The sequence below is a fragment of the Rhododendron vialii genome, chromosome 3a, assembly GCF_030253575.1.
Source record: "Rhododendron vialii isolate Sample 1 chromosome 3a, ASM3025357v1".
NCBI lineage: Eukaryota > Viridiplantae > Streptophyta > Magnoliopsida > Ericales > Ericaceae > Rhododendron > Rhododendron vialii.
This window is the reverse complement of record NC_080559.1, coordinates 28,953,543-28,980,410: the sequence shown is the minus strand read 5'-3', so window position 1 is coordinate 28,980,410 and position 26,868 is coordinate 28,953,543. Positions and strand designations below refer to the sequence as shown.

General features: G+C 38.5%; 5 protein-coding genes across 9 annotated transcripts in view; 2 read left to right on the top strand and 3 right to left on the bottom strand.

Annotated features, from left to right (window-relative positions):
• LOC131319672 (probable NADH dehydrogenase [ubiquinone] 1 alpha subcomplex subunit 5, mitochondrial) overlaps window positions 1-17,880 on the bottom strand; it is a 65,558-nt gene extending 47,678 nt beyond the window's left edge. The window contains exon 1 of the mRNA XM_058350047.1: window positions 17,875-17,880. The gene's annotated coding sequence lies outside the window, so the exon portion shown is untranslated. The remainder of the gene's footprint in view (window positions 1-17,874) is intronic.
• On the top strand, window positions 1,749-8,436 carry LOC131319668 (uncharacterized protein At3g49140-like). 3 transcript variants are annotated; one of them, XM_058350040.1, is made up of 10 exons: window positions 1,749-2,016; window positions 2,098-2,293; window positions 3,469-3,571; window positions 3,676-3,743; window positions 4,903-5,073; window positions 5,167-5,298; window positions 5,473-5,805; window positions 6,975-7,124; window positions 7,527-7,622; window positions 8,149-8,436. In XM_058350040.1, the coding sequence occupies exons 1-10, from the start codon at window positions 1,922-1,924 to the stop codon at window positions 8,251-8,253; spliced, it is 1,449 nt and encodes a 482-aa protein (XP_058206023.1). In that variant the 5' UTR covers window positions 1,749-1,921; the 3' UTR covers window positions 8,254-8,436. The 3 variants fall into 3 exon arrangements, with proteins under 3 accessions (XP_058206023.1, XP_058206025.1, XP_058206024.1); XM_058350041.1 differs by having other exon boundaries at window positions 1,767-2,016; window positions 3,676-3,740; XM_058350042.1 differs by lacking the exon at window positions 7,527-7,622 and having other exon boundaries at window positions 1,766-2,016.
• On the bottom strand, window positions 10,027-11,944 carry LOC131319670 (protein SAR DEFICIENT 4). Its single transcript, XM_058350045.1, has 2 exons — window positions 11,242-11,944; window positions 10,027-10,570 (listed from the first exon to the last, which is right to left on the bottom strand). The coding sequence occupies exons 1-2, from the start codon at window positions 11,805-11,807 to the stop codon at window positions 10,153-10,155; spliced, it is 984 nt and encodes a 327-aa protein (XP_058206028.1). The 5' UTR covers window positions 11,808-11,944; the 3' UTR covers window positions 10,027-10,152.
• Window positions 10,467-21,298, bottom strand: LOC131319666 (uncharacterized). 3 transcript variants are annotated; one of them, XR_009198016.1, is made up of 15 exons: window positions 20,496-21,298; window positions 19,272-19,414; window positions 18,923-19,086; window positions 18,617-18,763; window positions 18,476-18,527; window positions 18,121-18,295; window positions 17,411-17,493; window positions 17,091-17,303; window positions 15,863-15,979; window positions 15,431-15,587; window positions 14,724-14,831; window positions 14,063-14,128; window positions 13,723-13,985; window positions 12,981-13,208; window positions 10,467-10,570 (listed from the first exon to the last, which is right to left on the bottom strand). XR_009198016.1 is itself a non-coding variant. In XM_058350038.1 (14 exons), exons 1-14 carry the CDS (start codon window positions 20,548-20,550, stop codon window positions 13,125-13,127), a joined length of 1,827 nt encoding a protein of 608 aa, XP_058206021.1. In that variant the 5' UTR covers window positions 20,551-21,298; the 3' UTR covers window positions 12,776-13,124. The 3 variants fall into 3 exon arrangements, 1 of the variants encoding a protein (XP_058206021.1); XR_009198015.1 differs by lacking the exon at window positions 10,467-10,570 and adding an exon at window positions 12,776-12,897; XM_058350038.1 differs by lacking the exon at window positions 10,467-10,570 and having other exon boundaries at window positions 12,776-13,208.
• A 512-nt stretch (window positions 21,299-21,810) lies between these two features.
• On the top strand, window positions 21,811-22,564 carry LOC131319665 (uncharacterized protein PAM68-like). The gene has a single exon (XM_058350037.1). The coding sequence runs from the start codon at window positions 21,908-21,910 to the stop codon at window positions 22,433-22,435; it is 528 nt and encodes a 175-aa protein (XP_058206020.1). The 5' UTR covers window positions 21,811-21,907; the 3' UTR covers window positions 22,436-22,564.
• The last annotated feature ends 4,304 nt before the right edge of the window (window positions 22,565-26,868 follow it).

Genomic DNA, 26,868 nt, shown 5'->3' with positions numbered 1-26,868 from the left:
CCCGCTTCGGGTAACACAAAGATGATCGGAGCCGCTTATTTTATTCAAAATATATCGTTTAAGGTCTCTGTAAAAAATTATTATTCATTGCCCCACGTCACGTGGTACCTTATACCCTTCTCCGCTGTACATTCTGGTTGGACTATCACAAAATGTATGCACCTCACTATATAATATGTAGCGGATCTAGTTTCCCGAAATAAATCTTAAGTTTTTCTTATTTGTTTCTTATTTAAAAAAATTCTTATTTTTTAATTTTACATTAAATTTTTGTAAAATATTGGTTTGTTTCTGCGAGAGAAATCGAAAAAGTAAAAAATTATAATTTTTACTTAATTTTTTTTGTAGAAATATTTAAAATTTAACACTTTTCGTCTAAAAAGACTGAGCTAAAAATGATAAAATTTAGATATTTTGAAAAATATTTGAGTAAAAATTATAATCTACTTTTGGGTCTATATTTGAACGGAACGGTTCAAGAAACCCATAGAGAACACCTCAAATCTCAATCTCATAGTTTTCGATCAATTTTTATAATCCAAACCGTTCAATGTGTGCAGAATATGATTTTAAGGGTGCCCGAGAGAAATTAGCAAAAAATATGACTGAAAAGTGCTTGTTTTGAGCAATTTTTAATTGAACCGTTTATCAAATCTAAGTTAAAAACTGCTCAGATCAAGCACTTACCGGTCTTTTTTTCTGATTTTTTATGAGTACCCTTAAAATCACGTTCTGATCACATTGAACGGCTCGAATCATTAAAATTTGATCGGGAACTATGAGATATTTTTTTAGGTGTCTAATTAATTGTCTTCGGAACCGTCCCATATTTGAATACTAAAAAATGGTTGGGTCTACAATGGATATATTTGAATACTAAAAAATGGTTGGGTCTCCGAATCTTTTGGAGTGCTGCTATTGGTACATATAATATGTATGTACATATAGATTTTGTGGGGCTTAATTCGGGTCCCACCAAAATGATCCGAACTACTCATTATTTTTAAAACATCTTTTTATAGAGCCCTGTAAAAAATCAGCTCAACCCGATATCGGTAAGGATTTTTTCTGAATTTGTTGGGGCGAAACTAAACAGTTAAGTAGTTTTGCCTCCACAAATTAAGAAAAAAATCCTTACCGATATCAAGTTGTGCTAATTTTTGACAGAGCTCTATAAAAAAATGTTTGAAAAATAATAGGCGGTTTGAATTATCTTTGTGAGACCCGAGGTGGGCCCCACAAAACTAATATGTACATAATATGTACATTTCATATGTACCCCTAGCATTTTTGAATCTTTTGAAAGAACGATGTATCCTTTTAATATTCTTTAATAAAGTGCAAAAAAATTAAAGAAAAATAAAAAATAAAATACAAAAAATTTTATCAATATGTCACATCCATACTCTCAAATATATGTCACATCCATACTCTCAAATATAAAGCCGAGTGAGAGTCATGTGACCAAGGTTCAGATTAAAAAAAAATGTGACCAAGGTTCAGTTATAGTGATTAGAAAGTGAATTGTCACAGACAATCTAAACTACACGTTTTTTTCATATATATATATATTTATATATACTACTCTCTCTTTTTATTTGTTGATTTCTCTAAAAAATTCTTAAAATCACGTTATAAAACACATTAAACAATTTAAATTATCAAAATTTGATAAAAAAAAAAAAAAGAAAAGAAAGAAAAGAGATCCGTCATTTTATTAAAATAAAAAAAAATCCCTTCTAGGATCCGTCGTGCTACTGTAGTATATCCTCAAGAGAAGGTTTGTAGGTACAACTCCTCTCTGCACACAGCACGACACTACCTCATCGGATAAAATAGCAATAGAGCCACCACGAACGAAGAAAAGCTCCACCACTTTCAGATCTCTTCACCTCACCTTCACCACAACGATCGCAGCGAAATGCTGATGATCGAACCCACCACAGCCGTCCGATTGAGCTTCGACCCCACCTCCACCCGCCGTCTCTCTCACTCCGGCAGCTTCTCCGTCGCCTGGTACTTCTCTTTACATTTCCGGCAATGCATTTGGGGAAAATAAAACGGAAAGTTTTGTAACTCTGTTGAATTGATTTGTAGGAATAAGTTTCAGAGATCAGCTGATGCTTCTCACGCGAGGAGTTGCAATTATGTGAAGAACAGAAAAATCAGAGCGTCTGCGGAAGATCCGAGGGCGTCGCGGTACCACCCGTTCGAGGAGGTTGCGGAACCGGAATTGATTGAAGGTGGAGAATCCAGACTAACCCTAGCGGAGAGAACTAGGACCATCATTGAGGTATTACTATTCCAATTCGTGGGGGGGGGGGGGGGGGGGGGGGGGGGGTGGGAACGGTTTATTTATTTACCAAGCCGTTCGCGAGCAGCTCGAGGTTCGGCTCTGCTCGACCTTTTAGTATTACATGAGTCGAGCTCAAGCTCGAGTTTTGACCTCTTGTCTAGTAAACGAGCCGAGCTGTAACTTGGCTCGTTTATGAAAGCAGGCTCCTTTGTAGAGGCTAGGCTCGTTTAACTAAACGAACCACCTTGATACTAAAATGAGCCGAGCTCGAGCTAGACTAGTTTTAGCCCTGCTCGAATACTTCAAAGCTCATTTAACAAACGAGCCGAGCTCGAGTTGGTTGTAACTTTGTTTATGAAAGCTCGGCTCCTTTGTAGAGGCTAGGCTTGTTTAATTAAACGAATCGAGCTCAAACACCTTGATAGTAAATGAGCCAAGCTCGAGCTAGACTACTTATAGCCGTGCTCAAACACTTCAAAGCTCGGCTCGTTTGCGGCCCTAGGTTTCCAATGTTGAATTAGTCTGTGTCAGATATTGGCTTTTGGTTCTTCTGAAGACAAATTGCATTTGAACCTATTTTGATGAAGTTAAAGCTTGTTAGGAGGATTTACTTTGTTGGTTCGAGTCTCATTGTTAAAGAGTTTGAGATGATAATGGTTTGTTATTGTATGAGGTCATCTGTATGCATGCGCCTTCCAAGTTGCTGATGAATTAACAAAAAGGGATTGTTACTTGCTGATGCTGTCTGTCTAGTTATTTAAGATATCTGTTATGCTTAACTGTTCAGTGTCAAGAAATCGACTTTAGTTTCGCGACAAAGAGCTTATGAATACCATATGCATTGAGTATTAGTTACATTGATTTCTTCTTGAACTGTGATGTTGTGTGCCATGATTTGCATTCCGTGCATGTTTTTCAGTTCTATTGCATCAATTTTTTTACTGGAACTCAAATGGTGATTTTCCAGACTTACAATCCCAAGAACCTTTCCCCCCGCCCTCTCCTTGTCAAACCATCTGAATTACGTGGCCAAATGTATCCTTCCTTGCTTTGCAATGATCCCATAATCTTAATCATCCGCCATGCCTATTATTGGAACCACCTTTTTTATTTATCACTTGGTGCCTGGATGTTTATGCCTGTCTAAAGTTTATGCTCTCATTTTATTTCAGGTTAACAGCAGAGCAACATTGATGTTTTCAGGTTTTCTTGGTGATGAAGTTCATGAGAATATTTTCTGGCCAGATTTGCCTTACGTGACCGATGAACATGCAAGTAAGTTTTCGTACTTTGGGTTCTAATTATATTACTTAGTTTTGCAGTTTGTCATTGGCACCATTTACTCTATTGAAGTGTGATGTGCTCTGGCTTCTTGTCAGATATTTACTTTCAGGTTAAAAATGACGAAGACATTTTGCAGACCCTAACTGCTGAGGATAACTACGTGGTATGGTAGTTGACTTCTGGAAAACTAAACTGGTGTTATATTTTCCTTATAAAAGTCCAAGAGAGTGATTTTCGCCAAAATCTGGCTTTGTTTATGGTGAAGCCCCGAGTTTGACTCATTGGGCTATTTTGAATACGGGTGGACCCAACCCAGAATTCCACTGTCTGAAGATTGCCAAAATTACTTCACACAGTCAAATCCCTCCATGAACGTTTTTCCTATGAGCTATGCATCAGTTTCGAAGTCATAAGTAGCTTCGTGTGAGACTTAAGCTCAATCTCCGGGATAAACTGATATCTGTATCCCTGAGCTGGTCGGGCATCTTGAGTATATCCTGGCTCATGGCGATTTCAGAATCCCAATAACCAATGCCAGTGCGCCAATTACTACGAATGATGTATCTAATGCCGAATTCCAAGTTCTGTGAGTGAATTGGACTCTTAGCCCCATACACCTTTGTGGCCCGTGAACTCCTCAATAAACCCACAATACCCACGAGACCTGATTACCATTATGGCCGTGTGTACTGAGAATCTGATTTGGCGGGCCATGTGTCATGAAAATTGGCCATCAGCAGAATCCCCAACACATCCTTTGGAACTGTTCTTGCATCCAGAATGAGGAAATAAAAAAGGATAGAAAACAATCATAGTTATGCAATCATGGTTTTGCACAGCTTCTCATGGCCATCTTTGTTGGTATCTTAAAGCGTGTATTTGTTTCCATGTGCAGTGGTTTTCACCATTATTCGTGTCCTGTGCGTTTCCATAGCCATGAATATATGAGTAAAAGCTTTGTAGTTGTATAACTTATATCTGTTTTATATTTTCTTGTTTTTTCTCAACTTCGTTTCCGGATCACATTCAGGTAGTTCAGTTCTTGGTTTCTTTATTTCTTCATGTATTACTTGGATGATATGCATGCGTGTGGAGTATGTTGTCCACGCCAACTGTGATGTGTCGCGAAGGGTGATTGCCGTTGGCAGGGTTATCTGCAAGTTAATAGTTTGTAGTCAGAATCACTTTTTGAGAAAAAAAATGTTGCTATTGTATTTAAAACTAGGAAAAGAAGTAAAGTACTTTACTGACAATAATCTGTATAGATAAATTCGGTGATCATGGGATTTTCACATTAAAAGTAAGTTTTGAACTCAATGCAGCAAGTCATAATAGGCCTGGATACTCCAGAATTGGTTCGCGAGTTGGATGTATCTGGTCCAACAGCAATCCATCTTGATACTGACGAAAATGATGATGAAGAAAGCGACGACGACGAAGATGATGCTGATGTCGATGAGGATGAAGATGATGAGGATGAAGACTATGACGAGGTGGCTGTTCTTTCTTTTAATTTGTTGGGCTTTTCAAGCATATTAGTGTACCTCTGAAATCTTGCGTAACCTATTTTAAATGATTATGTATAGGAATGGGTTTCTGATCTAGAAGACGACGAAGGTGAAGAGGATGATGATGATGATGAATCACTAGGGGACTGGGCAAAGTTGGACACCATGAGAACTTCTCATCCGATGTATTTTGCCAAAAGACTTGCAGAGGTAAATTTTTGAAGTAGTTGTCTTGTAGAACAGTTTACAACATTCCTATTCCTTTTCTTTTGATTTATGTCTTTCTTCTTCTCGCAATTTCTCGTTCCTCTACTCTGTTTGACAGACTGAATATTATATCTACCCAGCTTCATGTTTTCGGATGGACTTGTGATGGTTGCTCAGGTTGTAACAGTTGATCCTGTGGATTGTATGGATCAGCCTCCTGATGGGCTAGTTATTCAGGGCCTTCTAAGACCAGCTTTAATTGAAGAGCACTCTGTCATTCAAAAGCACATAGCCGACCATAACTCTGGTACCAGTGACTTGAAGCAAACTGGGATACATGACGAAGACAAGGTAGAAAACCTTGGAATCATTAATGATGACAGACAGTTATCCCAAGATAGCTCAACTTCGGCAGAGGAATTGGAAAAGGGTGAAAGCCTTGGAAATGGTACTTCATTCTACAAGCTAGAGATGATTAAGATTGAGTTGATTTCATCACAAGGACAACAGGTATATTTGTAGGTTTCCTTCCGTCATTCTTTAAGTGGAGTAATTGCTTATCTTCATTCTGACACTTCCTTTTTTTTTTATTTTTTTATTTCCCTTTATCATGCTTGACATACCTTGAATTAGCTGTCAAGTGTCAATTATATCGGGGAAATTCTGAAAATTTGTCAATGCCTCAGTGGTTTCTCATGTCAGTGATGGAAACACGCGTTGTTGATGTCATAAATTAAACCTTGTCCCTGTTCTGAATGTCGTCCTACCCAGCTCCACATATTTACGTTGGAAATGCAGTTGTTTGTGCACTTGTTTTGGCCAATTATACATTGGCCATACAAAATTTACTTGTCATCCAGTGGAATCATGCACCAGTACTTCGAGGTGCTTTTTTGTCGTGCTCTAATTCATCCAGGTTGCTTGAGGTAGATACTTTATGGTTGAAGGGAATGTATGATACAGAAATCTTTCACCTAATTTGGGTGCTTCAACAAGTTGGCTTGAGAATCTGAGATGAGCAGATGGATACATATGGTTAAAAGGCAAAAATTTTACCATTTTATTTCGTATATGTTGAAACGTGGCTATGAAATCTTGTTCCAGGTACTCTGCTGGTGAACGTGGTCATGGTAAAGTTTGCATATAATTTATCATTTTTCCTTGTGAATACATGCATGATGTCCTCCTCCTTGGAATGGTGCTGTATACTAAACCAGATTCTTTTGTCTGCACAGTTGTGCTTTTTTCCCCTTCTTTTTGGGTTCATGTGCTGAAAAAGTGAGCGTGGTACCAAACACTCTGACTGTGTTCTATCTCTCTCCACTCTTACCCCAAAAACCTCCCTCAAAACTAATGGTGCTGTATACTAAACCAGATTCTTTTGTCTGCACAGTTGTGCTTTTTTCCCCTTCTTTTTGGGTTCATGTGCTGAAAAAGTGAGCGTGGTACCAAACACTCTGACTGTGTTCTATCTCTCTCCACTCTTACCCCAAAAACCTCCCTCAAAACTTAAACCAAACAAAGCCTCTAGCTTTTTAATGTTCGTCTGGCTAATGATGTGGTAAAAAACGTAAGGTAAAAAGGCTGAGAAATTATGTGGTTAAAGCATGGAGATCTAGGGTTCAATCATGTCTACCAAGGAAGAACCAAGTTAAAGTATTTCATGAATTATCCTGCAGTCCGTTGAAGTTCAAGATTTAAGGAAAGCGAAACCTGATGCTATTGCACATTCAGCGGCAAATATTATATCTCGTCTTAAAGCTGGCGGGGAAAAGACCACGCAAGCCCTTAAATCACTCTGTTGGAGATGCAAGGGTATTCAAGTAGAGGTAACCCACTTGACCTATGACCTGTGTCTGAATCCATTTGTAATATGGTTTGCTTATGCCATTTGATATGATGTAGCTACCTTTTCATTATAATTCAAAATGTGGACAGTGGGCGCCTATTTCTGTAAGGTTAAGCTGTTGTTTTTTGGCAAATATCTAGATCACTGTAGGTTGGAAGTTTAGTTCCTTATTCACATAATCACATCCCAGCTTCTGAAAGTTATACCATAATAGCAGACATACATTGACATCTGACTGGGAGAAAAAGTAAGACGTCGCTGAATAATATCAATTAAGAATGGATATTATTTTTTCTCTAATGTGTTGGTTCAATCTTGTGGGATGTATGGAGGGTTTTCCACAGAATTCATCGTATTCTAATCATTTTGCAACTATTGACAGGAGGCATCAATCATTGGTGTAGATACCCTTGGTTTTGATTTGAGAATTAGCTCCGGAAAGCAAATACAAACACTGCGATTTACATTTAATGCACGGGTATTTCTCTCTGCCATACCCGACATTTATCTATCAAAAATCTCCTAGTTCATTTACTAGTAGTTATGAACAGCTCTTTCCAGCAACAGCTACATTTTTTCATGTACAGTGCCTGTTTGCATGGTTTATATCGTGGGTCACTCTTTAGTCCCTAAAAGGTGAGCACAAGGTGCACTATAATTCAGTGCTCATTGGCTTGTAACAATAAGCGCCTCGGTCATTACAAGTTTACATCTTGTCGTACATAGATTCAATGTGCTCAGGGTACAGTATGATGTGTAGACAGTGCTCGGTATGTTGTAACCCAAAGTGGTCCCAAACACAATGGCCTGTAACTCGAACTTTTGACTTCATAAATGTTCAATTAGAAATTGAAGCTGCGGTAGGTTTCGCTCATACATTGACAGTGTTTTAACAGTACTTCTTGGATGGTGGACTCGAGTGCAAATGCAATATGCCTATTCTTTAGGTTGAGTTCCTACTGTAGTTGATAATCTCCTTTGCCCAAACTGAATTGTATTTGCAGGCATCTTCGGAGTATAGTGCTGAGAGACAACTGAATGATCTCCTGTTCCCAAGAACCCACTACAACCCCCAGAAGAAGAGAGAAGCAAGCCAGACGGAGTTGTGACCGTGTTTGATACAAGATTCTGAGTTTGACCTCGAATGGTATTTGTTGTACCTCTCCCGAGCTGAGAACTGAATATAGCAGGGAGAACATTTCCTGCTCAGTTCCAGCTTATTGTATTTGTTTAATTCTGAAAGTCCATTTCTTTGCCGATTCTATGGTAAAACTTTCAAGTGTACAGCTTAACTAAGGTTGTTGGACCAATAGACATTGAAACGGATGCATAGGTATCGCACCTCAACCGGATACGGATGATACCTGAGTTGGAGTCTCACTCTTGCGCGGTGCAACTAGCCCTTGCCCTAATTCTCCTTTGTTTTTATCAAAAGAATAACATTTCGCCCATAAGTGTTCGGTCAAAGAAAACATCATTGATGTGCTAAAATGGACACAAGTATTCAAGCAACACAAAGTGTATCATCCACATACAATCAAAGTACTAAGCTACCAGACTCGTTCTAACTGCTAACAACAATCTTGTGCTTGTTCATAACTCACTGCACCAGCGTATAATTCAATTTTTTCGACATCACCGATACATCTTGCGAATGATCATATTCAAAAGTGGCAGCTGAAAACACTAAACGACCCCTTTTGGATTCCAAGATAAAGTAGGAAAAGAAAGAGAAGAAATGAATATCATATCACTTATTTGGATATAAGCCTTTCCTATATAGTTCTCTCTTTGCTGCTCTTGTCGGGTTAGAGCATCCCTATTATAATAAGGAAATAGGTGTGGATAAGCAAATTTAACAACAATACTAAAAAACACTCTATAGCTCAAAAACACCCAGCTTTGAAATTGTCTCATCGATTTGGTTTGGTCGGGTGAGTGATTAAATCTCATTTGCGATTGGACAAATGTGCATTGTGTATTGTAAGGTTTTTTTTTATTAGGGATGCAAAAATAACCAATGTGAAGGTAAAAGTTGTTAAATTTAATTATGGACTAAATAGATAATCAAATGCTGACGTAACATATTTTTGTTATTGATTTTGATTATTACCATTGTACATGCTCTTAGAGTAAGAGATAAGCTAGGAAAGAGATGTCGTTACTTACCTTGAAAAAGTTGAATTGTCAATGGTGGGCGGGGAAGAATCCGATTCTCTCAACCTCATCAAACAAAACTCAAGGCTATGGTCTAGTCCTGCCGAGTCCTTCTATGGGTGTATCATTTGGGGTATGCCATTTACACACCTCATTGTATGAGATCCACTTCGAGGTCCCTTACAAATGATCGAAGTTGCTTAATTTGTTAAAATTATTATTTTTAATAATCCGTATAAAAAAAAATCAGCCTAGTCTAATATTCTTTAAGGTTTAATCAATTCTTTGCTCAATTTCTTATCAAAAAATTGAGCAAAAACTGATCAAACCCTTATTGTTATCCGACTGAGCTGATTTTTTTATAAAGATCTTTAAAAATACATTTTAAATAAATTGAGAGGCTCCGATCATTTGTGGGGAACCTCGAGATAGGTCTCACACAACGCGTTGTGCATTTGGCGTACCCAATAATTATATCGAGTCCTAAAAGAGGCGCAAAATAGTACTACTAATAAAGTACGAGTTCTTGTTGAAATTTGAATCTAAATGAGGGGCAAAATATTGAGAAACTATGAAACATGAAGATCAAAGACAAGATTTAAATAGTAATTCCTTTCATTTCTCTCACAGAAAAATAACCAACTTTTTCGTCTTCACGATAAAATGTTGTAACCCCATCAAGTTAAAAAGATCGCCTATAATAAAATAATCAATGGACCCTATAATAATCAAATTTATGCCATTTTATTATTGCTAAACTCAACCAAATTCTACACTTATAGCTTAGGTATTTGAACAAATCATGGTTTGGCCCTCATACACAATACAAATGGCGTGTCATAGATTTTCACTCACTTGATGAAAGTCTCATACACCAATTGAGCACTCACAAGATCCACGACTGCGGATCCAACCGACTTAAACACTGTGACCTCCTCCTCATCCCTCCGCCCAACTTTCTCCCCCTTAACCAATTCCACCAAGTCCCCAACCACGTCACTCCTCCCAATCACCCCTCTCTTAAACGCCCCCACCAGCTCTCCTGCCTCCTCCACCGCCGCTTTGTGGTCCACAAACACCCTCCCCCTTCTCATCGCCTCGTCGTCGCACTCCCTCATCGACTCCTTGAACGACCCCACCAGGTCCAAGTGGGCACCGGCCTTCATCCCTGCCCCCATCACCAGCGGCACCTCCGAATTTGTCGCGCAGCTGATTATATCTGCAACCCCCACCGCTGCCTCCAACTCCTTACTACTCTCGAAACAAACCCTAGTAAGTAAGAACAAGTACACCCAATTAGGTAAATTAACTTTATAGATATTAACTTTATTATGACGAAAGAACCATCCCACAACTGCGCCACTAATTGGATCCACCCAAGGGCATAAACCTCCGGATCACTGTGCTACTAATTGGATCCACCCATAGGGCATAAACCTCTGGATGATTTGAAGCAAACCACTACCTCGACCTAACAGGTAAATCATAGTAATTACCTTAGAGAGGAATCCAACCTGCCCAAATCTAGGCAAAGCCCTTCGCCTCCTGCTGGGGCAACCCAAGGGTGGTACTTTATACAGATATATTTTACATAGTCAAAACTTGAAAAAGGGGAAAAAAAAAGAAGCCCCAGCAACCGAACAAAACCTCTAGAAATTTTTTTGCTACAGCGACATTGCTACTTAAATTAGACTTAAAATAAGATGAGAAATACTTATTCACGAAAGAGTCGTGAATATATTGTTCACAAAAGCGGCAAATCTCACCCGTTCCAATTAACTGTCCAAATTTTTTTAAAAAAATCTGGAAAAAATTTAACTCTTTTCCGAAAAAATTCTTTTAAAATCCGGACCGCACAATCCACCTCCGTAAAACTTTTTTTGCGCCCGGGAACCTCCCGTAAAAGAGTTTTTCTTAAGTAAGATGTGCAAGATTGATACCTAGTTGTTGTAAACTCTGCCTCAGTTTTCAAGTTATCGACTAGGGCTTTGGCCTTGTCGAAATTCCGGTTCCAGATTATGATGCGGTTTAAACTGGGGCGAACCGTGAGGTGGGCTTTGATCAGGTGGGGTGCCAGTGCACCTGCACCGACCATGAGGAGGGTTTGGGAGTTAGGGTGGGAGAGGTAGAGGGAGGCGAGGGCGGAGACGGAGGCGGTGCGGTGGAGGGTGAGCTCGGTGCCGTCGAGGGTGGCCAGGGTTTGGCCTGTGAGGGAGTGGAAGAGGACGTAACTGGCGTGTATGGAGGGGAGGGAGGAGGTGTTGAGGGGGTGGTGGGTGACGAGTTTGACGCCGGTGTAAGGAAGGGAAGGGGAGAGGGACCAGGAGGGCATGAGGAGGAGGGAGGCGGTGGGGGAGGTTTGGTGGTGGTGGCGGAGAGGGGAGTGGGTGGCGGTGGAGGCGGTGGGGAGGGAGGTTTGGAGGTGGTGGATTAGGGTTCCGGGGGTTAGAAGTGAGCGGAGAGTGGAGGCGTCGATGAAGATGGGCGGAGCAGCGGCGGCGGCCATTGATGAGATTTTGGAGGTGGATGTGGTTATGGAGATGAGAGTGATGAAGGTGGAATCGAGGAGGCAATTTTGGTGATGACCAAATTGACTTGACGGACTCCCAAGCCTATAAAAAAAAAAAAAAAAAAAGACTCCAAAGTCTACGAAGATAGCTAGAAAAATGATTGGGAGGAGAAGAAATATTCAAATGACTTTTTACGTGTCTAATTAGAAAAAAAGAATGAGAGAAAATTTAACAAATTTTTATTTTCTATTATATTTTTCTTCTTAATCAAACGATTCCTAAGTAAAGGAAGAGAAAAGAATATATAAAGTAACTAAAGAGAAAGTGTAGAGAAAATTTGTTGGTTATTTTATAGTATGACTTTCTTATCTTTTTTTACGGGACAAACTAGGGATTTTCCCCTTCCTTTCCCCTCTTTCTCCCTGTTCCAAACGCACACTAAAAAATTGAAAAGAAACCATGAAAAAGTAGTAGTCTTTACTCAAACTTTCTCACTTACCATGTAAACATCGTTTTCCTATTGCATATCTTGCCACAAAAGAAAGAAAGAAAAAAAAAAAAAAAGTTCAGTAGACATCAGTGTTTTTATCTACTCCTATAAGTTAACCTATGAATCCTTGTCGAATTGAAAATATTAGCGTCCTAAATCGTACCGACGAATGTCAACAAGTTGATGTATGATTGTGTTCCACAAACAGGATTTTTTTTTTTTCACAAAAGAGAAAAATGGGTTTTTAAGATTTTAGCACAATACATAGATTCTATTAAATTAAATAGATGTATCTAGGGAGAATTCACTTTGAAGCGACTATTCCTTGGAAACAAACGTTGTAATATTTTATCTCACAATTCATGAATCAATTTAAAAAAAACCTAATGTTATGGATTTATCAATCGGTAATGTTGCGCCAATACCCAACCAAAGAGCCAGTGCCGTACCAATCAAAAAAACGGTTGAAGACGGTTGTCGCTACTGGACGACGAAATGGATTTTGAAATTTATTAACATTCTCTAAAAAAGATACTGTTAATACTCCAGCAGGATCTACATTCTACAACAATCCTTACTACATTGTTTCATTTTCCCTGATACAGATGAAAAAAAGTCAGATTAAACATAGATACGAAGACTCGAATAAGGAATTATTTCCAGGAATCCGTAGACTCACTGTTGACGTTGCCCCGGTATCAATATCTGATTACAATCCGACATTCAGCTTGTCAGGTTTCCATGTTCTTCTGCCTTGGCATCATGTAAGAGCAGCGCAAAACCACTGCAGCGGTGATGGACGAAGGGTTATACACAGTCCAAGTTATAAAATGTGGGTTAGTTCAGCCTGGGATAAGGTCTTTTCGACAGCCATCCACCAGTCCTCGTCTCCACTGTGCATTTTGTCCTGTTTGGTATAACAGAGGTTAAAAAAAGGAACAAATATCGGAATCAGGGGAAAGATCGACTTCAGATTTCTACTAGCTTCAAATCATGACAAAACGAAGAAAAATGTGTATCATCATTTAAGATTACAAACTACAAAAGAGCAAATCACTGAAAGGAGCTCATCGGAAATATTGAAAAGTTTTGCCAACCCCCTTCAAATTAGCTCATTTAGCCAACCCATGTGTATTAAGTGAAAGACTTCGAAGCAGATGGACTAATAAAGTTTTCTTATAATTGCAAATACTGATTATAGTACTCCTATTATACCTATTTTGTTTGTATGAAAGTTTCAGTACAATTAACTGAAGAGCATTCAATCCTGCAAACATGGATGGAAACATTTTCATGGTCTGTGACTAGTACAAACTGAGAATATGACAATGAGACTAATTCGCTACTAAGCATTGACGATACCATGTACTATGATTAATCAAAGCATAAAAGCATAGAACTCAAGAACTAGTAAGACTAACCGTTTCAGTGAGATCTAGTGTTCTAGGCATATTCTCAATTTTTTCTGCAGCTCTTATGGCTTCAATCCACCATCCATCCTTCCTGCAGCTGTCTGTGATGCTTTCGTCACTGTAAAACTTCATGTGCTCCTGCCCATTTTGAACAAGTTGATGTTCGAGGTTCTCATCTGCGGAACCTCCTATGTTGTGCGAACCAAAATTGAATAGAATTGTATCATCGGGAATTGCATCTTTGCGGATTGGACGTGAAGGGGATCGGTAACCTGTTACAATCAATCAGCTCAGCGAAAAGTATTCACTTTGGTAGTTAACGAAACGTGGGGAAAAGACTCATTTAGACCTCTGCAATCAGGATCATGGCATTTCTGATAGTAAACAGCCTTTCTTAAGTCAACAATGTAGATCACTGAAAGAGAAAGGAAGGAAGAAAACGTCAATGTATATATTACTGTTCTTCTAAACAGAACAATCTGAAGAAAAAAAAAAATCATTTTTAGGTATTTCAACTGATTGCTCAGCTTATTAACTGAGATTGACGAAAATGAAACCATAACTTATTAACTGGGAACGAAATTACTGGTTGAAGGATATCATCATAATCGGGAGAGTGCACACTGCACACAAGAGAAACACTGCTACTCCCTGATTTTGACTGAAAGAGTCTGAAGTTGATTCATGAGCTTTCTTAACAAATTAAGACAGTCATAAGTGGAATGGTCATACTAATTTCGCATGCAGGGTCCAACTAAGAGGCCAGGTTCTAACAACTACTTAAGGCCTTGTACCAGATGGAGTTGTTACTAAGCACACAAGTCAAGTCAAATTCTTAATTTCGCAGCAGAGAGACAACATAACTAAATTGTGCAAAAATAAGAATGAAAAAGCTTCTACTGGGAACTGAAAAGCATGAATGCTTCAATGTAAAAAAATCTTCAAAACAAAAATTGAAAGATTGTTTGAAGGCTTATGGTTTAAAAGGGAAGACAAGGAATGAAATTTACCGTGATTGCTTTTATGTTCTCTACCAATTCGTTCACAGTATCTATTTCTTGACATGCTGTACACCATCATTCCATACTCTGAGAACCAGTACCAACTTCGGATTTTTCCTAGAATTACACCAAAAATCAGTAATGGAACATGTAAGTTGTATTTCCATACAACAATAAACTAACACGAATCTGAAGGCATAGATGGAAAACGTTAAAAGTTTTGGTACAAGAACAAGATCAGTCTCCTTCCATATCGACAAAGGAGATGACAATAAGTTGGTGTTCTGAAGTATACTCCAATCTCACATAAAGTTTGCCTCCGAAAGGCACCCTCATGCTACTGATACCTTTCTAGATCAGCAGGTGGACCTATGAACCCCTTCAGAATTTGTGCCTTCATCACCTCCAAAAGGCACCCTCTCTCTCAATCTCACACCATCTATTCTCAACTACCCACATCTGATGGTCCCTGATCAGCTCAGTATGTACCTACCATCTTCCCAGAGGATCCACTCCAACCATCTCACAGTCAACCTTCCAAGCATATCACGGCAGGAACAAATTTACAAGCTGTTTTAGTGTGTGGACTACCTCATAAGTAGAAGCAATATAGAAATAAATAAAAAATGAGATGTTAAAAATAAGGAAGACAGAAACCAAGTTTCTGACGTTCATATGGTTGCCCTACAAATGTAGTTTTCTGAAGAAGGCACCACCTGATACATTTCCTATAGTGCCAATAGATTCCACAAACACGTCCAAGGTTGGAAATGGTGATTTCCCGATCAAATAAGTCCTTGAAAGATCACTTGTGCAAGAATTCAACATGAATTCATGTGAGGCACTCGATTGCTTTTGGAACTCGCTGTTTATCTGAAATAAGAAAGGATATATAAGCTCCAACGCATCAACTACAAGAATATGAAACACAGAACAGCTACGTTTGACGGTCAGCATTGCCAGCAGGACATGTTTAGAGTCTTTAGACCCACCAAGAGTATTAATGTTTGAAAGACATGGAATCATATCCCAAAAACTTCACAAGATAAATCTAGCTTTCTGGAAATTGGACAGAGTTCAGCCGTGGATCACATATATCTTTTTTTTTTTTTTCTGAAAAAAATTCTTCTCAGGACAGCCCATATTACCTCTGTATCAAATTGCAGGGCCTTCACGCAATCTGAATCCATTTTGCAGATAAGAAGCTTCCTACAGTCAGCATCCATGTTGCAGATCAAGGATGCCATGAATACATTTTCCTCACTCTGAAATAGGTCAATGTGACATTAATCGAATCACAAAATGCAAGTACATCCATAAAAGATTTAACATTTTGTGTGAAGTACTTATAATTCGCACATGACAGAACAGCATATGTCCTTGTGTTCCTCTTTCGTATGCTCTGTTTGTCAAAGGTTAACAGTTAACACTGACATGGTGAGCATCTCAAAATATCATCCTGCAGCTCTAGCCTTGTATTCCATGAGAAATTTCCGCATGCAATGGTACTACAGGACCTATGTGGCATGGAAACTTCGTTGGAGTCAATTACCGGTGTTGGACAATTTTCGGACACCGACACTCAAATCCAAAGCATCCTTTTCTTTCTCAACATTGCTGGTTTGGACACTTAGGAGACACTCTAAAAAATGCTCTGGAACTCCGAAGACACTCTTGGAACATTCACATGACATGTCGGGAGTGTTAAATGAAATAGTTAACACTCTTGTTAAAGCTTAGCAAAATCTATCTTCTTTGTGTCATGATAGTTTATTGATTATAAAGACACACATAGATGATAAAAAGCTTTTTTTCTGGAATACTTTTGTGAATGGTGTTACATATTTTAGAGTTAGAGCCTTCGTTATTCATATGATGAAGCGCATAACCAATATTCAAAACGTGTCCCCATCATGTCGTGTCCTCCAATTTTTTTAAAATTATCATGTTGGAGAGTCAGTGTCATGTCGTGTCGTATCCGTGTCCATGTCCGTGCTACATAGACGAGGACATATGCAAGTTACTTGTTTTCTAGACAAGGAAACTGATGAATATGGATTTCCTCTTAAGAATGGGTAAACGCTTCAGTATTTATTCCAAAACAGGCAATGAAATCCATTAAATCCTATCTTTGAGGATTGACAAGTATGAAAGATAAGCTTTTATTTTCATGTTTTGGGATCACTAGTAGAAGGTTCACTTTAGCAGTGATACATCATTTGGAAAAACACGTTAACAGATACATCACCTAAGGCAAGCAAATTAGTTCAGACTTCGCCTAAAAGATTCCCTGGTCTCAATAGGACACATATGTCTAAACTCTGTTGGAAAAAAAAGAATGATTCATTTATCAATGCACAAAAAGGAGTTTCTTACCATGTTCTTACATTTAAATCGCCCAGTAGGTAGAAGAACAGAATTCTTCCCTGCTTTTGATGACAGAGGTAAGCGAAAGCAACGATTTCTTGAATAGACAGCAGTATCAACAAAAATCTGGGAAGGGATATCAGCAGAACTCGAGTCTTTTGAAACAAACAACTTTTCAAACCTTCTATCACTCCCTTTCTCATTATTAATCCGTGAGCATATCTGAACAGATGTCATCAAACAGTTCATTGACAACTGGATAAATGTACAAAAGACATGTTTATGTTGGATTGTGCATTGGAATCACTTTCTATTCTATTTGGACGTACCTCAGCAATAAATGCACCAGCATGTGAATTGTCTTTAAAAGCCGTCTTCTGTAAGCGGATAATTAGGTGACGCGAAAATTTTGCTTCCAGCATGCATTATAATAGGAACGTATCAATAAAAGATCAAGATTCTATTTCCATATTCTTATTCTGAAGACAAAATGTTTACTAACATCTGCATGGTCCTAGGCTTGAAGCTTTCTAGTTGCAACATACATAAATATAACCCCATAAAAGAAAAGATTTTTAAACAAAGTGAGTGCCATATTTTTCTCATGCCTTTGAAACAGACTTTTTACGCCATTGGAAGTAAGATTAGACAACCATTTAGCATGCTATGAATAAGGATAGAGAGCGCAAATGGCACCTAGTCTGGTGAAACTAATCTTGCAAGGGTGGCTTAAGGTGTGAGTACAAGCAAAAATGATGGCCAGAAATGGACACGTAACAAATGGTCAGTGTATTTTCCCCCCAGTTCAATCAGCTGCAACAGTTAATAGATGCACTACTCACTCCCCAACTTGAGATCACATTAAGAGAGACGCAGGTAAACTTGAGATTTAGTAGTTGGAAGACCGACAATTCATAAACTGAAACTCTTGTTGATAGAATGGCAATATGGTTGCTTGATTGGTTATAGTGTCACAATAACTGCTTTTTGACACAGAAGTTATAGACAGCATATCAAGCGGTCACTATGGACACCATACCTTCAGTTGAAGAATCAAGTTCTACAATCCAGTCATGGTCCCCTTGAATACCATACTTGTCAGATAAGGCATCAAAGACTACAGTTATCAGGAGATCAACCATCTCATCTCCATCTTTTTCAGTATTGTCTCTCTTATTGAACTCCAAATCGAAATAGAGGTGACATGGTAATCCCTGACAAAAGCAAATATTCATCGCCCATGAACTAAATCACACACACACACACACACACACACAACCAAAAGAGAAGAGGCCAAGTTCCGACCATTGAATCAGTCCATGTTCTCTGACAAAATGTATACACTTTTGGCCTCTTTTACTGACATTCTAAAAGAAAATGGAAAATGGTGTTACCTCCTGAATCACTTCATAATGGTGGCGGAATCTAGGATTCATGTTCTTGTACCTAATATTAAGATGACCAGCACAAACATAAAGAATTTTACAAGCAATGCTACAAAATGGAATTCTGCCAACACAAAGCTCAGAGTCAACCTCCGCCAAAACTCTTCGTATGTTGAGACAAGGAACCTCCTTTGTCCATTCATATGATCTTGATAACTGAAAACACGAACATGTGGATGCTCTTTTGCATACTTCATTGCTTCATCTTGCCTAGGGAATGTAGCCCATATTTCCTCCCTATATGAAACTAAACTTATAGCCGATTCAACAAAGAAAAGAGGTGATAAAAAAAAGAAAAAGAAAATCCAACTAAGGTCACTAACCAGAAAAAAAAAGGGAAAGAAAAAAGAGAAGTAGCAAATGACACAAGCAGAATCAGAAGGAAAGGCATAGTACCTCAATTTTATTTGTTCAGAGAGATCAACTTGTATTTCACGTAACAGTCGCAACAATTTGGCTGGTCTTTTTGGAGGCACACCATGTGGAGAGCCATAGAATACAACTGGAGAGAAATGCTTCCTTTTGTTACATTCGTTTGCGTAATTTGTCGTTGAAGTAAACTGCAGGAAAATGATATATAGCCATATTAAATAGTGTAGAAACCAACATTGTGTGGCAGGGCATTTGTAACCAATGAACACAGTAGATACAAGCCTACATCATCCATCCAGTGCATCTACAACATGGGACGTAACAAGACAGAATAACAAAGTAAGAAGGAAAAAGGGTCGCATTTTATACAGACCTGCACATATGCTGCGGGTTGCTGTCTTTTTTTGGGTGATCCCGAAAGTGGAGTATTGGAAAATCCAGGCACCTCTTCTGTTGGACTTGGATCTATTTGCTCCAATTTGTGTTTGATTGCTTTTCTTTCTCTAGCAGCTGATTCTGAAACACGTAAAGAATAATAAGAGACATATTTTGAAATTGAAACCAGAAAAAGCATGAAGGCTACGACCATTAGATTGACTATTGACAGAAAATTACGAACTTATGCCAACATGGCCGACAATATTTAATTCCTTTCCTTGCCCGAAAACCAGAAATTTCTCCACAACTTCAGGACCAAATTTGGCTCAACGACCAAGTTTGGAATATGAGGACTTTGATTGAAATGTAAGCCATGACATCCTCAAGTTAGCTCATACATAGACTTGAAGGTTAAGGTTTCACTCACCAAGTGGAGAAAGATGACGCACGAGATACCTAAGCCATGGAAATTGTGCCAAATGTAGATGCTTCTCGTATATGCTTGCATCAGTGGCCCAATGAAATCTCAAAATGACTCAAACATGTAGGAAGCTATGGCACACCTATGTCTACCATATATATGTTACGCATGCCTTTGGTTAATGCAACGCATATTTTTGGTGTAGTCAGTAGTGTATGTTACACGTTATTTTTTATAAGTTACGCAGAAGTATACGTCGAAGTGTATTGTACTCATAGTTTTGAAGGATGATACGTATATTTTTGGTACGTGGCACGCTTATTTTTGGCGTATGGTATGCATATTTTTGGCTCATTAGTAACACATTTTAACGATATCAGTGATGCATTTTTTGGTCAAGCTCCACTAGGGGTGTACGGTACACCCAAAATTGATACGAATTTTTTGGGTAATATACAGTAGTCTTCATTTTTTTAAACTGAGGCTTCTTCAGTAAATGATGTAGAGCAGCAATTCCTAAATGCACCCATGTGTATACTTGCACATCTGTATATAACATATCTACATGCTTCGGTTTAATAAGTTAATCGATAAAATATGAATTATCCAAATTTCCGCTTGAATCTGTTATTAACCGATTACTGAAGCAACGAAATGCGAAATTAATGTTCCCTAACGTAGTCCTAACTAGAAACCGGAGTGTGTGAGCAAAAGTGCTCTAAAAGATGAAGAATCATATATGCAAGCGATGGAGAGAGAGAGAGAGAGAGAGAGAGAGAGAGAGAGAGAGAGAGTTACGAGGAGGAGAGACGCCGCATTTGAAGCACTGAAACAATCGATCAACATCGTCCATGGCTTCACGCACTTTTCCCCGTGATTTCCCCCAAACGGGACATGATCTACTGGCTCCGAGCCTTTTTTCTGGTTTTTTTTTTTAAAGGAGTATTGGCGTAGTTCTTCTCTACTTTCTCTCGAGCGGGAAATCAATTTTCGGAAGAGACCTAATCGTTATTCGGGTTCGGAGCCATCTGTTCGGACTTGCGCTGTTTTGCTCATTTGTTGGGCGCCTTTTTCACCACGGTTCGTGTGGCGGGGTTCACAACAAAATGTATAGACTACGTGGTTCGTGTAGTAGAAAATTGGCTTGGGACATCATGTGGTGGTAACATAGTTTGGTGATATTGTCTCGTTTAAAAATGCTTCGTTCGTTGGCCTGTCACTAAATATGAATACGCGACAAGATTTACAATAAAATGAATAGACTTCGTAGTTCGTTCAGTAGAAAGTGGGCTTGGGACACTATGTGATAGTAGGACCGTTTGATATTTTTAACAGCTAGTAGCACAGTTCGATTTTTTTGAACGGCTAGTAGCACAGTTTGATGATGCTGCCGTTTAAAAATGCTTCGTTCATTGACCCTGTTACTAAATACAGTATAGATTTTAATTTCACTACAAGCGAGAATAATTGTATCATATGTGGTGAGATCGGTTGTGTTTCTCGTTTTGATGGTCCAGCCTATTTATTTATATGACTTAGATCCCGTTTTGGTAAGATTATTATTTTTTAATTACTTATTTTTTGTTTTACGAAACAAATCATTCTCTCACAATACATCACTTTTAAAGCTTAACTTGCGCTATTTCGTTAAAAGAAAATTCTAAAATCAGCCCAATGGGCTGACGATAGTAGGTGTGTGAATGTGTATTAAAGGATGTAAAAAGTGCACAGAAATACGTGTTTTTCTTGTCTTTTAGTGTGTTTATCGTCAGCCCAGTGGGCTGACAATAGCAAGACCGTTCATTAAATTATGATGAAGTGATGGACCGAGATCCTCGTCCGACCCCAATCCAGACAGGGGCCTGTCTCACCCCTCTCGTCCGTTGATCTCACTAATCAATGGTTGAGATTTGTCGAGCCAAAACGACGTCGTTTTGGAACAAAAAGTGCTCGACACATCTCAACCGTTAATTTGCAAGATCAACGACCGAGAGTGGATCGAACAGGCCCCTGTCCGGAGTGACTGTAAATAAAGTTACTTTCGTGAATTAGTGAAGGCCATGAACAAAGTTGCTCGTCAAATTGCGCTTACTGACAAAAACTCAAAGATCTCAATACAGAAACCACCACCACCGTTCAATCTTCTGGATAAGATTTCTAACAATCACAAATAGTTGCGTGTTATCCCAAGTGACAAATCCAAAAGAACCATGAAAACTCTTACCTTCGCAGAACACCCACTTACCCACATTACCAGCCCATCTCCAGTGAAGCCAACAACCCCAAAGCTCCACAACAGAATATGGAGAGTTCATGCCAAAGCCAAAGGCTTCAATACACCACCAGCAAATTCGCAAAAGGAAAAGAATGCACGCATAGAACCTGTTCAAAAAAAGTCCGACGAGAAAAATGCCGGCAAGGACAACGACAACGACGAGAAGATACCAGAAGTGGTGTTTGAGAGAATGATTGGGAGAATCTTGTTTTATGTTGGGGCTCCCCTGGTCACCGGCATAGTCCTTCTGCGAGTTTTCGATGTGTTGAAGGAACAACATGTGTGGGACGTGCCACTCTGGTTTGCATTCTTGACAACTTTTATCACTTTTGGGGCTTCAGCTCTTGGGATTGCTTATGGAACTTTGTCTACAAGCTGGGATGCAGAGAAGAAGGGGTCACCTCTTGGGTTTGAAGAAGCACAGAAGAATTGGACAGATATTTGGAGAGAGGAAAAGGAATAGTTCAATATTTATGATAGTATATGGTGGGAAATGAGCATGTGATTCCAAATTCCAATCAAAATTCTCCAATGAGTAATTCTACCCAAATGTGATAGGTTTTCATGAGCAATGGATATCCTATTTCATCTAGTTTATCTGCAGTATATCTTGCTAGGAGATCTGTTATATTTGCCTCGTTTTTCTTAGGATAAGAGCAAGCTAATTCTTGAGCCATTTAGGTTAGTTCAAATGCGGCACGTTATACGACCGAGATAAAAACGATTTTTCCTTTACTCTGAAGTCAATGTTGTCGTCAACAAATGAAAAAGTCATCTCTAATTTTGAATTCACCAGTAATTTTGACTTCATCAAATTTGTCACGTCATCCACCAACCTAGTTCAGATGATATTATTTGACCTTTTAACACCCAAGTATAAGCCTTTAACAGGTACACTTTAGACAAGTCACTTTGGCATAAACAGGTACACTTGAATGAACCACTACAAATTTGGACACGAATCAAATTGGCATATGCTCTTGACATTGTTTTCTTTCTGAAATGGACGAAGTTGAATAAGAGTATGGCCAACATTGACAAAGTGGTACCAAAAAGCATGCTCGACACACACGGCACCATGAGGTCCACGAATATGTGCACAAATTGAAGACGACAATCAGTACTAATTTGTATGCATCCCAGGACCCAAGGGAATGACCGGGTAGATAAGGTTTGGAACTTTGGGGGTTGCTCCCTCCTAATGTCTCAGGTTCAAAATTTTTCAGGTGTCATTAATTCCTTTGAAATCAGTCAATACAAAATTTTTCTCCACCTTTAATTGGGCTTCCAGCAAATGAGCAGTGGAGTCGGGCCCCAGAGTTTGTCGATGTGCGCGTAAATTGGCCCAAATACATCATTTATATATATATAAAAAAAAAACCACATAACATAATACGCATGTTGATGTTAACACAAAAGATTTAATTTGATGATGTAAAAGGTGAAGTGATTTCCCACTAATTCAGATGGTACCAAAGCATACCAAAAAAGTCACTTATAAAAAGACACAGAAGAGAAATAGATTTTCTTCAAAGTTGATGGAGACATTCGTGTTCGTTGGCACAAAATAATTTGTTACTCAAATCATCAGATCATGCCACAGTATGATGATCTAAATGCAGTGCATAACTCTTGAGTCTTTGGGAGATGAACTAATGAAATTTGCGTAGAAGAATTGAATTCGTCTTCGGGACAATTTTTTTTTACAAATCGGAAAATGAACAGATAATTTAATTCGACTTCGATCTCTTTTATTCCCCTTTACAACTCCGCGAGCATGAGACCAAAATTCGTAGGAAATATCATATATCAACCTTTGAAGACAGACTCCATCCATACCGACAAAGACAGAGCTAGGATTTTACTTTAATAATGACAAAGATATACGTTTAAAAAAGAAAAGAAAAGATGGACTACAATAGGAACGATGTTTGTCATGTGTAAGTAGAGTACCAGAAAGAGTAATTTACACTATCTACTAATTAAGTTGAGGTATCTTGAATTTTGCCCAATGCTTCTTTCTTCGATTTGTTGATAGGTTTAATCCGTTTTATTTTGATCTAACACCTGATGATAAACAGAGTTTGGATGATAAACAAAGTTTGAAGTTCGATTTTTCTTAATTTAGACCTCAGAACCTCATGTTCTGAATATTTCACTTGGCCCGTCAAACTTGGTCTTGGAATATTTTTTTGGGCCTCTTTTAGCAAAGAAAAACAAAAGCACTAAAGACTTTCCATATAAGAGAGAATGAAAAAAATCTAGTAGCAGCAGGCCTATATAATTTAATGACAAGAAATGATTTCTAATACAAAAATAGCTTTTTTTTTGCAGCGGCGGTGGTTGCCGCCACTTATCCGCTTGCTCCATCCTTGCATATCAAGTTATTCCAACCAATAACTGAAATCTGTTGCGTGATTGGTTTGGCTTGTTTAATTTCCAAGCCATAATTAATTCAACATGTATATGAAAAGTACATGAGCATCGTGTTCATTTCAATTAAAATTACTATCACCAACTTGTCACTAAAGGCCGATCGAACACTCGATGAAACTTTACAACTGTTCCTCATGCTTAGAAAGAGACTTTTTAATCTTTATTCAAAAGGCTTGGCGAAATAACTCTTGTGATTTGTCAGCTTCTTCTGAACGCCAAACCGAGGTTATCCTAATCTTCTAGTATGATATGATAAAACCAGCACTACGGGAATGCTTCTGTTGGAAAGTGTGGACTGGTTGGATTGAACCAGCGTAGCGATCTCTCAATCAGTTGGAGAACTCATCTGATCTCAAAATGTCCTGCCGGGAGGAAATATTGATCCGTCACCACGTCGGAGCCTTATTCTTTTGGGAGAATGATGGCCAATGACGTGTTTTGATAATTAATATCTGCCAATGACATTTTGAGTATTAACAAATATTCTCAGTATGTCATTGTCGGGTGTTAATTATCAAAACACGTCCTAGGCAATCATTTTCTCTATTCGTTTTGGGGTATTAAAACTGCTGAGCACGGTCTCCAATAAATTTTCTCTATCTATCCGATCCCTCTCCACTTATTACTCTCGAAAATCTCCCTCGAAACTGTTTACACCATATTTCACCGCCTGTCGATGATCGACCGAAAGGTGGCAATTATGAGAATGCTTCCTATTTTATTATTATTAAGTATTCGTATTAATATTAGAACTAATATTAGTATTCCTTTTATTATTATTTGCATGCAGGACACTTGGCTTGCTCCTACACATGTGGAAGTTAAAAGGACACTTGTCATGCTCCTACACATTTGAAGGGAAGTGGGAAGTTATTTTGACAAGTGGAAGCAAAAGATTGAATGAAGACTAGTGGAGAAGTTAGGAAGTTATTTCCTACGTTTGTTGTTTTCTATAAATAGTCTTTTAAGACTTCATTGTAATTCCTCTCCAACAAATCAAAGTCTATCTTTATTTGTCTTAATTTTTGGCATTACTAACCCATTCGGGTTATAATTAGGAGTAGGAGTAGAATTTCATATTCTAAGCTTAACTTAGGATCTTCGATGTGTCGCTCACGGCGATAAATCAATCGTTGAAGATTGATGGAAGTCTCTTCTATTTGTCTTCAATTTCGTTCTTAATCTCACATTTGACTCGACTGCCATTTCTCTTCCGGTGAAGTCCTGAAATACGGCGTGGAACCACGGATCCGTCTTGTGGAGACATGGCCGCATTCGCCCTTATTTTTGTTGTTGGCTTTGTTTCCCAAAATCTCCGTCGATTTCGATTGAGGAAATATTGGTAAACAATTTTGGCGCTAGAAGGAGGGCAACATTACTAAATCGGAAGTAATGGCAAAGATTAAATGTGAAAATGCAAGCCTTGCATGTAAGGCTTGAACAATTTGCAAAAATGAAATAATGGCCATTTATTGGCCAACTTTGGAATCATTCTGGGCGACAGAAAGTGAAACGGCCAATTAATGGCCAACTGGCCAAAATCAGAGGGTTCATAAGAAACCAATTTATGTGTTTAAAGAATGTCATCCAATAGGAAGATTAACCATTATTAAGTGGGACAATCTGTGGATTTTTGGCATCAATTAATTACATAGAAGACCAATCCTTCATGCCATTTTTCATGGGTGTTAGAAGATTATTCACGGTCTTCAAGTGCTTAACTATGAAAGTGACCATTATTTATCATAGGCTACGGAAAAATTTGAATTGCTTTACTGGTATTGTATCCCTCTCATCCAGAATTTCATAAGGATGAAAAGCATGTTTTTCAAATTACGGAATTGGAAATGACCCTCTTTCCGACAATGGATTTGGGGGGCAAAAATTCATTTTCAAAAGAGCCAAATCATATGAAGTAAATGGCTTTGGCGTTGAAACTCAAAAGGAGTTGTGTCATGAGAATAATTTGATTGAAAAACCTTGCAAGGGTTTGACCATTTATTTGTGCAAAGAAGCCATTAATTCACTGGCTACCTCTTGGAATAATTCTCAGTGGTTTATATCAAATGGGAAACAAAATTGTTTCTCAATCTTGTATTAAAGGTTTGGACGATGTCCTTGCCTCGGGTAAAATGATTCGACTGGGGAACTGTAAAGCCATGACAGTAGTTTTGAAGGTTTTGCCTTTAACCGAAAACCACAAGAATGGTTTTTATGGAGGAAACACGGCGCCAACAAATTTGGTGGGCAAATATAGAATGAGAAATAATCCTCCCTTCAATGATGAATTTGGGGGGCAGAAATTCATCTTTGGATATATGGCAACGATTGGATTGGTTGCTTGGTCTAGTCGATTTTGAACACTTTGCAGTCGATAATGGACATGCAGAGACTTGTAATTTTGGGCGCCACCTGTGTTCCTAAAGGCCTTCATAGTTTATGATTTTCAACTATTTTAAA